General features: G+C 38.5%; 1 protein-coding gene across 1 annotated transcript in view; it reads left to right on the top strand.

Annotated features, from left to right (window-relative positions):
• CCDC152 (coiled-coil domain containing 152) overlaps window positions 1-11164 on the top strand; it is a gene marked incomplete at its 3' end in the record, with an annotated part of 12682 nt that extends 1518 nt beyond the window's left edge. Inside the window, exons 3-6 of the mRNA XM_009869503.1 lie at window positions 7738-7806; window positions 8836-8900; window positions 10292-10394; window positions 11037-11164. Coding sequence (XP_009867805.1) covers window positions 7738-7806; window positions 8836-8900; window positions 10292-10394; window positions 11037-11164 — 365 coding nt within the window. The remainder of the gene's footprint in view (window positions 1-7737; window positions 7807-8835; window positions 8901-10291; window positions 10395-11036) is intronic.
• Window positions 11165-11499: the final 335 nt, after the last annotated feature.

Consider the following 11499-nt stretch of genomic DNA (forward strand, 5'->3'; position numbering starts at 1 on the left):
GAATCAGATGAGCTTGGTACACCTGATGATGTTACTGTGCCCAAATGTTTGCCTTTCCCATCCATGGGTGCCTCTTGAGTTTCTAGTGAACTGAAACAGTTTGCAAAGCCAGCATTTTTAAGCAGACCAACATCAGCAGTTTAAGTGCTAGCCTGTGACTTAGAATAATCCATAAGCAGCTCAGATGTCTGCGTAGAACAAGGGGGTCAACCTCTGGGAGAAGTAAGGTTGGCACTGACACAATCATGTCCCCAGATGAGATGTTCCATTGGTGTCAACAGGACAGTCATTACATTTCACCTAGTCACCAGAAACATTTTGCCCAGTGAGAAATGAGGCAGGTCCATTCTTGAATGAATATTTAGCTACCTTCTGGAATGTCAAAGTTTGCCTGTAGTTGGAGATGGCATGTCAGACTGGTGAGCTCGTGCTCCGAAATGACATCAAGAACTATGTCTCTTAGTTGCTTATGTGATTTGGTTTGTTTAGGCACAACCTGATCTCCCAGTTTGGGAGTTGGAATATATTTCCTCTGTGCCATAAAGGCTGGTATGTTCAAGTTTTAGTATTCCTCTTTGGTTTTTGCTCACTTCAATTAATTATGTAAGAACCTTGAGTACTGGTGGAATCTCAGTGTCATGTTCTGCCTAGGCATTTGTTTTAACTTCTGAAGGACTAAAAGCTGTCCAAAGTGATTACACTTATTATCTGTGTGAGATTTAGTCTCTGAAGAGATCAGATTAAACAATGTGACAGCCCATTTTGTGTTTGTAATGCCACCATCAAGATTTTATCTCAGTGACATTTCCAACTCCATTAAAAAGTGCAAGGAATGGCATATAATCCTTCAAAGTTGAGTTCAATTAAGATGATACCAGTGTTTTAAATTATTCCAGAAGATGTACTTGTGTTACTCTCAGATTTAGTTTTCATCAATTTTGGCTGGTTTTCTCTTACTTTGTATAGCAGATGTCATTATGGTGTTAAATAGTTATTAATGGTAATAATAGTTTATAGAATATTAAGAGGATTTAAACTGTTCAGTGGAAGCTAAAGAATGAAACAGCACTTACTATTTTACAGGTAAGAATTATAAGCCTCTACATTGTGATAAAAAAGTTACCAAATAAAGGAGGAATGAAAAATAAAACTATTAAATTACAATTCATTTTTTTTTATTCTAGAAGTGTGTGGTTTTAGATGGGTATATGCAAAGAGAAATGATAGCTAGTACTTAGAATAGATTTGTGGGTCTTTATTCTTCTGTAGTTTGTGCTGAAAAGTGTCTTTTTGTAGAGCTTTGATCTCTGACAAGTCAGTTTGCTGAAGTTTGGAGGTAGGGTAGGAATAAACAGTTTCATCCTGGAGTGCAATTGCCAGTTCACTGGGACTTAAATAATCTAACATGATCACAAATTAATTGGAAAAGCTATTGAGAAAGTGAGTGAAGTTTGCTAATGATGTTAATCTGGTCTTGATATACTGAGAATCTCATGGTACAGAATGACAAGTGATGAAAAGGGAAGATGAAAACCAGTAGCAGTGCCTATGGAAGGTATTTTATATACACAGTGGTTTCCCCTAGTTCGCTACCTCTCAGTAAAGTGGTGTCCTTCTGGATAGTTCCCTGAAAGTATCAGTGGTCAAAGAAGCAAGGACAGTGATAGGTATGATTCTGGAAGAAACAGAAAAACAAACAAACATTAGATCCCTGTAAAGTTTGTGATTTTCACATGATGTTCTGGTCTCTACATTTCAAAATGTACATACCAGAACTAGAAGAGGTAACAGAGGTGGCAAGGTTTGCTATTTTGAGGGAAGAGCAAGGGAGCTGGTAACCAGTCATGTAACAAGGACCACAGAGGAAGGGGCTTCACAAGCCAAGACTCACTCCCACCATACACATGAAAGTGTGATCGAGTGAGGGCTGTCAGGATCAGCCAAAAGGCACCAAACAAGTACGTAGTGATGGAACAGGTCTAAGGTCAAGACAGGAGGTTGAGTCGGGATCAGGTTCAAAAATTTTGACAAGTGCCAGACATGGTCTAGTGACCACTAACAGGTCCCTAGTGATGAAGCAGGTCTGAAGTCAAGCCAGGAACTGACTCCTTGCGTCATGACTAGGATCAGGATCTACGTAGTACAGCTGCAGCATAGCTTAGGGTAGGACAAGCGCAAAAGCCTCAGCTTAAAAGCAGCTCCCACGGGAAGGACGGGCAGCCATTTCTGAGTCTTCTTCCAGGCTTTCTTCAAACAGCTTTTTTCAGGGTCACCAGATGTACTCTTTCTAATTTGGCCCTGAGCCCAGCCAAACACCCAGGAGGTGGATGGGGGATAATGCACTTGGGACCTTCATAGGTTTGGCCACAGTTTTGGAACATCTGAAGAAAGGCTTAAGTTGGCTGGAAATTTTTCAGTCTAAAGACTGACACAACTCATAGCTGTAAAATTATGAATGACATGAGACCAGGGAATGAGTGTTCACTATTTAATAAGATAACTAGATGGAAATCAAACTTGTTGATTGATTTAAAACAAACAAAATAAGGAACTTTTCCATGCAAAACAAAGTTGTTAAATTAATTCCACAGAAGCTTGTGAGTAACAGAAGTATATAGATTACTCCAAGAGACTAGAAAAATTCATGTAACAAAATTTAGCATATTTGTTGAACACAAGGACAATACCTCTCACTCAGATCTCCCACATTTTTGTGTTTTAGAAGCTGGGAAGATAGATTGAGAGCGGTGTTTATCCAGTTTTTTCCTCTTTCCTGAAGTATCTTCTGCTAGGTATTGTGAAGTGGAGTAGTGAACTGGATTAAACTTTGATCTGACTCGTTAGAGCCACTTGTTTATCTATTAAGCACAAAAGACAATGCAGGACAGTCATTCAGAAACAGATCAAGAGGCTTCATCACTGACAAAAACAGGGAGAAGGGAGTTAATACAAAGTACTTTTAGACAAGGAAGAGGAAAGGGTGGACAAAAAGAAGAAATTATTCTTGCCATAAAAACTCTGGGAGAGAAAGTGAAAGAGACAATTCAGAAAATCAGAGCAGCTGAGATAACTGCATCAAGGGCTATGGAATTAGAATGGGCAGTAGAAAGCTGATGAAATTCAGAAGAGAGATTTGAGCTTTTCTAATAGTAGTACCTCACTTTGATAAGAGTGAAATGATTGGAGGAGATAGTTATGCTGATAAAACTGAAGAGAATGACCTCTGGAGCTGTTTTAAAACATAACGCAAAAAAAATGTGGATGGCAGAAGTCCAAGTAAAAATACCAGAGCAATCAGCATGAAATATGAACTAAGGTTTTAACAGCTGGAATGGTCAAGAAAAAACAAATCTCAATACTGTTGAAGTGACGGGAGTTGTACAAATTAGTATGGATATAGACAGGCCTCCAGGGAAAGGTCGTGCTCTTGTAACCTTCTTCTCGTTCTTCTCAGGGACTCTTCTCCCCCTCTTTCTTCTCAGGGTGATGTTCCTTTGTTCTCCTCTCACCTCCCCATCCTCCAACAGATAATCTCCCAAACAGGATGGGTAAACAACTCAGACTTAGAGTATAAGGATTATCTGTAGGCCACAAAGCAATTCAAAGAACAACTAAGGAAAAAACATGACACATCACATGCTGGTGAATGGTTCACATATGATTTCAAATAAACATGCTGCTTACTGCAGAGGATCAGAGACAGAACAGAGCATTAGAGAAGGAAAGGCTGTTATTCCACCTACCCTGAAGGGTTTGTGGCTGCTTAGTGGTGGTAGGGTGGAGGAAGTGGAATTTTGCCAAGAATCATAGAATGCTTTGCGTTGGAAGGGACCTTTAAAGATTGTCTAGTCCAACCCTCCTGTCATCAGCAGGGACATTTTCAACTAGATCAGGATGCTTTGATGCCCATCCAGTGACACCTTGAATATTTTCAGAGATTGGGCATCTACTACCTCTCTGGGCAACCTGTTCTAGTGATTCACCACTCTCATTAAAAAATAATCCTTATTTCTAGACTAAATCTACCCTCTTTTAGTTTAAAATCATTATTACTTGTCCTGTCACAACAGTCTCTGCTGAAGAGATTGTCCTTGTCTTTAAGTATTGAAAGCCCACAACAAGGTCTCCCTGGAGCCTTCTCTTCTCTAGGCTAAACACTCCCAACTCTCTCAGCATTTTTTTGGAGGAGAGGTGTTCCATCCCTCTGATCATTTTTCTGGTCCTCCTCTGGACTGCTCCAACACATCCACGTCCTTCTTGTGCTGAGGACTCCAGAGCTGGACACAATACTCCAGGTGAGGTCTCACCAGAGCTGAGGGATGGAATCACCTCTCTTGATCTGCTGGCCACTCTTCTTTTGATGCAGCCCAGGATGCAATTGGCCTTCTGGGCTATGTATGCACATTGTTGGCTCACATCCAGCTTATCATTCACCAGCACCCCCAAGTCCTTCTCCACAGGACTGTTCTCAATCCCTTCGTCCCCCAGACTGTATTGATACTGATGCTTGCCCCAGTGGAGGTGCAGGACCTTGCACTTGGCTTTGTTGAATCTCATGCAGTTCACAGAAGCCCAGAATCAAGCTTTTCTAGATCCCTCTGGATGGCATCCTTTCCCTCAGGTGTGTCAGCTGCACCACTCCACTTGTTGTCATCTGCAGATTTGCTGAGGGTGCTTAAACTGACTGTGTGTGTCATTGATGAAGATAATAAACAGCACTGGTCCCAGTATGGACCCCTGAGGGACACCGCTTGTCACCCATCTCCATCTGGATGTTGAGCTGTTGACCACTATCCTCTGGATGTGACCATCCAACCAGTTCCTTATCCATCAAACAGTCCATCTATTAAATCCATATCTCTCCAATTTAGAGAAAACCATGTTGTGGCGGACTGTGTCAAAGGCCTTACACAAATCCAGGTAGATGACATCTATAGCTCTTCTGTTGTCCACTGATGTGGTCACTCCATCACAGAAAGTCACTAGGTTGCTTAGGCAGGACTTAGCCTAGGTGAAGCAATGCTGGCTGTCTTGAATCACCTCCCTGCCCGACATGTGCCTAAGCAGAGCTTCTAGGAGGATCTGTTCCATGATCTTCCCAGTCACAGAAGCTGAGGCTGACCGGATGGTAGCTCCCAGGGTTCTCCTTTCTAACCTTTTTAAAAATCAGTGCAGTGTATCTCTTTTCTAGTCACCAGGGACTTCGCCAAACTGCCATGATTTTTCAAGTATCATGTAGAGTGTCTTGTCAACTATAATCAGCCAGTTTCCTTAGGACTCTGGCATTTTTCAACCATTGTTCCACCTGGTCAGGTCCCACAGACTTCTGTATGTTGAGATTCCTCAGGTGGTCACTAACTTGATCTTCTCTTACAGTGGGAGTAGCTTTGCTTCCTTGGTCACTGTCTGGCAGTCCATTCACTTCAGAGGTGTGGGAAGAGAGGTTGCTGGTGAAGACCAAGGCAAAATATCCTTTTTCTTGTCTGTTTTTACCAGTGTTCACCAGCAAGGATACACTTTCTTTGACCTTCCTTTTCTGGCTGACATACCTGTAGAAGCTCTGCTTATTACTCTTTGCGTCACTTGAGAAGTTCAGCTCTAGTCTTGGCCCTCGTGACCTCATCCCTACAGAACTGGGCAGTGTCCCTCTGCTCGTCACAGGATACCTGTCCCTGCTTCCACTGCCTGTGCAGTTCCTCCTTGCCTTTTAGTTTGACCTGCAGGTCTTGACTTCTTCATGCCACTCTCTTGCCTTCCTTACCTGATTTCTTATACCTGGGGATGGAGACCTATTGCACTCAGTGGAAAATGTCCTTAAAGATCTGCCAGCTCTGTTCTTCTCCCTTTTCCCGAAGGGTAGTTGCCAGAGAGTTCCATTGGCTGACTCCTTGAAGAGCTGAAAGTTTGCTTTCCTGAAGTTCAGGGTCCTGACTTCACTCTTTGCCTGGCCTGTGTGCCTCAGGGTGAGCTCCAGTGCTTGATCACTGCAGGCAAGGCTGCCTCCAATCCTGACAGCAGTGATTAGTTCACTCCTGTTGGTGACCATCAGGTCCAGTATCACATCCCTTTGGGTAGGGCTGTCTGTTACCACCTTGTTTAAGAACTTACCTTCCATGCATTTAGGCTGTTCAGTGTTCCTGCATGTAGGGAGTTTTCTTTATAGGGAAGGAACCATGCCATAACAGATGGTGTGCCAGTGATCAGCAAAGTTGCTACCATTCAGCAAAATTTTGCTTTTTGTTCCTCAGTGTAGGCAAGCAAAACTTATCTGTTCCAGTAATCTTTTTCCAGTCACAACTGGAATTGCATAAAGGATTTTCCAAGATACATCCTTTAAAGATAAGAAAGATGAACAGATGTTCCCGAGACTGGACAAAACAGTGATTCGCACATAAATAGCTGTGATTCATTGTAGGACTAAGTGCTGTCCTGTTCTTTACTCAAATGCATAAATGTCTTTCCATTTTTTTGCGTGAAATACAAGCATTTTGGTTTATTTCCATACATTTTCATTGGCATCAAATTTGTAGTAGAACTAGTTGATACAAATTGGCACACTGATATAGCGCTTCCCACTTTGAAATAGGATCTTTCCACAAATGGTTTTGATCCAGTGCGGAAGCTGAGGGCAGGCAATGTTTCTGTGCTGTTCGTGCTCCCCCTACTGTTTTTTGGAAGCATTGAACAGGCTGTTGGCTGATGTACTCGGCTGCATGAAAATAATATTGAAAGAACAGACTAAAGGTGAAAAGCATTGAGTGGAAAATTGAATCTCTGATCTTAATTCATCTTCCTGACTCCATTATTTGTAATGTAATCTTTAATTATGTGATTTACAATTTTCAACACAGCTTGGGTTTTATGAGATGAGTGACTGTTATTTAGCAATACTTTACCTGTTGCAAAAATGAAAAACCACTTCAGAAATGCAGTGGTACTCTGGAAGTAGAAAAAAAAAATTTTAAGAGTAATCAACCTGAGTTTTAATATCCCCAGTCTTCCCAGTCTTTGAATGTTTTGTAACTTTACCGATAATGTTACAAGGAACATAAGGGACAAAAATAGTATTTAACAAAAAGCCAAAGGTTGAATTACAGGCAGTCCATATGGTGTTTAAATATCAGAAATGCAATTTAGAAAATAAAATTATGAAACACAAATATGTAAACTGATAACAAGTTGCATATATATACATATACGCACATAATTATTTAATTTTAAATGAGATGATGAGGATCTAGTAGCATATTCTGAATCTCTCCAAGTTTATGTTGAGCCACAATACGAATGTTAATATGCACTAAAAAGGAGCTGGGAAACTGCAATGAGTGGATTCCGTTGGTCTTGTTAAAAAAAATCTTGGTAAAAATGCTGTGAGGAAAGTCAGCTTCATTTTCAGTATTTACATCAAATTGCTGGAGTGCTAATATAGAACTAACTTCCATTAATGCTCTGAAAAAAATAACATCCTTGTTTTCTGGCTAGATGCAAAAATGTAATAGTTTTACAAAACTGTTTGCATTGCTTGATAAAGTTATTTTTAATCTATCATCAAACTAAAAGCTAAAATTAAGTAGTAACCATACAATAATAATGAGTTATTTTTATAGTCAGAAGACTTAGACTAATATTTAATCAAGATTATTATAAAATATTTCAGAAAAGTTTAAAAACAAAATATAAAACTAAAATTGTGAATAAATCATTCAAAAATACTGGATTTTTAATTTCTTTTAGAATGTACTACTCTACAGAATGTGATAAAGGGTCTAACACAAACTATTGAAAACCAGTGTAACGTGAAAGGTAAAAGCAAAAACATTCTTATGTATACTGTACTGTACTGTAATTTGGAATGGGCAGGCATTTAATTTTTTTGTTTATATTTATTGTTTTCTTCAGAGAGAGTAACTCACAGCCAAACAGAAAAGAAAAAAGTTATCTCAAATCAGTCTTGTGCAGATTTTGGTAATCTATTTGCTGAATGAATGTCCATTGCTATTACCCTACTTAGAATCCACATGTAAAAGAAGTCCATCCTCAAGTGAGGGGGTTTTTAATCAATATTTGGGCTTTAAATTTTTTTTAGCACAGATGATTTTATAAAAAGTGAGAAAGCATCATTCAGCTGTTGGTCTGTAGTCTATTAAACCATTTATGCATAGTTTTTATCACTTTGTTAAACCAGAGTCTTGATCATCAGTGTAATGTTATTAAAATCTGGCTGTTATCCATAGATACTTGACAGTTACTCATTGCTATTTTAAATAAAATATGAAAATATTTGCTATATCTTTATACCATAATTTATCTGGATACCATGTAGTTAGTTTTATGCCCACTGTGTGTTCAAGGCAAATTAGCATAAATATTAATAAACCTAAAAAATTGAAGTACATACTTGCTTTTAATACTCTAAGTGACTTCTAATGACCAAAAAAACGCATCATCTGGGTTTTTTTCTACTTTCTATTTTTTAGGAAACAAGTTCTTAAACAGTTGCATCTACTAATTTGAAACCATTGTAGCCATGATAATAATATTTTATTTTCTGAGCCAAAGAACTCTGCATCCAGATTTTCCAGTTATCGGAAGGCTGAAGACAGTTCAAAGTAGTAATACCAGGCCAATATTATAATGAAACCATGAATTTTCTTTTTTAAAAAATGTAGACTGAGATTATGTAGTTCTATAAATTATTATCATGTCTACAAAAAAGTTTCTTAACATTCAGACAAGTAAAAATAATGAAAGTAATTTCCTTATTCTGTTTTCATGCTAATAATATTGTCAAAATGTACTTTGTAGTGTATCATATAGTTTTTATTTACACAGATGAAAATGATAGGCTGAAGGGTACTATTCACATCTTGGAAGAGAAATTGAAGTCTTGTGAACAGGTGCGTCACAAATTATCATTCTTTAGTTAGAAGAATATCTCTATTTTAGCAGTTCATATATCTTTATATTTTGGGGTTTGCTGCTGATCGCATTATCGTTGCACTTTTCCTAACATTTTTCATGTTTAAAAAGAGAAGAGTTGTTCTCATGACAGTATCAATATGAGAATGTGTTAAAGGGACTAAGAGGTAAAAACCACCTAGTGCTGAGAATTCTGACTCAATCTAAGATGCGCTTACTTTTTTTAGTTGTGTTTAGTTTTTGGTTTTGCTCTTCACAATGCCTGCTACACTGCTAGAAATTCAAGAACTGACTGAATTTTGTCTATATTTTCTTCAGGAATAATAGCTACAAAGATAATAGGTCTCTGCTTTTCATCTCTTCTTCTTCTTCTTCATCTTCTAATAAATTTCATTTACCCTGTCTCAACTTTTTATCTATGCCACTCATTTTTGGAAAGGAAATAACACCAGCAGGGTTAGTCGCAAGCTGTGCTCTGTGTGCTAAGATTGCAGATCTGCTACCTGTATAGGATCAGGAATCTCACTGCTGTTTTGTTTTAGCTGTGTTTGTATTAACTGTGAGTTAAAAATAAATTTTTATACCAATAGAGCTATTATCTTGACAGTTCTATAGTAAAATAAGTTATGCCTTCTGAAAGAGGTGAGAAATCTATGATTCTACATATTGTATACATGTATGAGCATGGTGGAACTTCCTAGTGTTGTTCTGAAGGCACTTACTTGATTACATCCACATATGCTATTATCACCAGTCAGTAACTGCCTTTCTGAGTGCTTCCAAGCACTGCTCTGGTGAGTGGCTACCTACCTAGAGAGAAGGCTCTGAGAAGAGCTTTAGGGTAAGCATGTCTGCATTGGCAGCTACAGCCGAGTCCCCAGAAGTCATGGAGTAGTCTTTGAAGCAAACTTGGAACAAACATACTTAAACTCTTCAGTATCCATGCCACCAGCATCGCTACTGCTGCTGTCACTGATGTTTCTCCTGCTGCTATTATATTTGTTATGCAGTCTTACAGTCAAACATCAGCTAAAGTGAAATTGTAGTCAACTAACTGCAACATTGTATCAACAAATCTTGTATTGGAGAAAGGAATGTGACCTCTCAATCTGCCCGTTCTCCTAATAAGTAAAATTTCTAATTTTATGTTAACTGATATCTGTAATACAATAAAATCTACTACATTTTTCCTCTGTGGACTTCAGCCAGATTGTGTAAGAAGTAGTTGGACATTTTGAATTTACTATGTAGAGGGTAAAACAAGTACTGAATTATAGAGTACCCTACATTTTGACAAGAATGTTGTGCTTTGCAGAAGGCTAAGAGCACAGAAACCTCAGGATTTTTATGAAGCCTTTTACATTTGCAGGAATATAAAGATCAGATTGAGAAACTTATGATAGAACTTAAAAACAAAGAAGAAGACCACAAATTAGAAATAACACAGCTGAACTGTGATGTAAGAAAAAAATGTAAGTTTTCTTAACACTGAATGCTATAGTATTGGATAGAACATATTGTAAACTGTAAGAGCTATACTTCATCTAGGATCATTACAAGTTCCACTTCTTAATGGAAACAGAAAAACTAGAAGTAGACAGTGTTTAATTAAATTTTACCTTTTCTCAAGAGACTAGAGAGTGTCCAATGAAGCCATAGTAAAGCAACACAGAATGAGCAACAATTCCTGAACAGGTAGAGCAGACACTGGGAGCTTGGGCCTAAAAATCTGAAGAAATGAAATTTTGGGTTAAGTGTTGACCAGAAAGTTGCTTTGAACTGTGAGCTGGACTGCTGTTAGTGTGTTCCATCTATGCTCAAGAGGGTAGGACATAATTTTCACAAACAAATAATGCTGCAGTGAGAAAAACCTTATTTCAATATTTGTAAATATATTTGTAAAATGTGATGCTTCTTTAAAGAGACTCCATCTCACTGGGATGGAACAGGGTGGCTTTCACACGGTTTTAAAGTGTGCTTTTGCTTAAATGAAATTATTTTCCTGTAAAATACTGACCCACCATTCAAGAAGATTTTAATATTTGGGAAATTACATTATTTCTCCATCTGAACATCTTTTGCAATCATCATATGTGGTACTACTGTGTTTCTAGTTGAAGTAAAAGAAGAGGAGTACAGAGAACAGAAAGAGAAAAAAGAACTGGAAATACTAGAGCTAACTAGACAGCTGAAAATGCAAAATGAAGAGAAGCAAAATGAAATAATTAAATTGCAGATAGAGGTATGCCTTACAAAGTTGAGTTAAAGATAAACCAGTCATTGGGTAAACTTAGAAGAGACTGTTTAGTGAAAAGTGTTTATTAGTACTTTAACAAAGTAGAATCATAGAATCACAGGGTGTCAGGGGTTGGAAGGGACCTCTAGAGATCATCTAGCCCACCCCCCTGCCAGAGCAGGATACCCTAGGGCAGCCACACAGGAACACGTCCAGGTGGGTTTTGAAAGTCTCCAGAGAAGGAGACTCCACAACCTCTCTGGGCAGCCTGTGCCAGGGCTCTGTCACCCTCACAGTGAAAAAGCTCCTCCTCATGTTGAGGTGGAACTTCCTATGTTCTA

The sequence above is a fragment of the Apaloderma vittatum genome, unplaced genomic scaffold, assembly GCF_000703405.1.
Source record: "Apaloderma vittatum isolate BGI_N311 unplaced genomic scaffold, ASM70340v1 scaffold5645, whole genome shotgun sequence".
Classification (NCBI taxonomy): Eukaryota; Metazoa; Chordata; class Aves; order Trogoniformes; family Trogonidae; genus Apaloderma; species Apaloderma vittatum.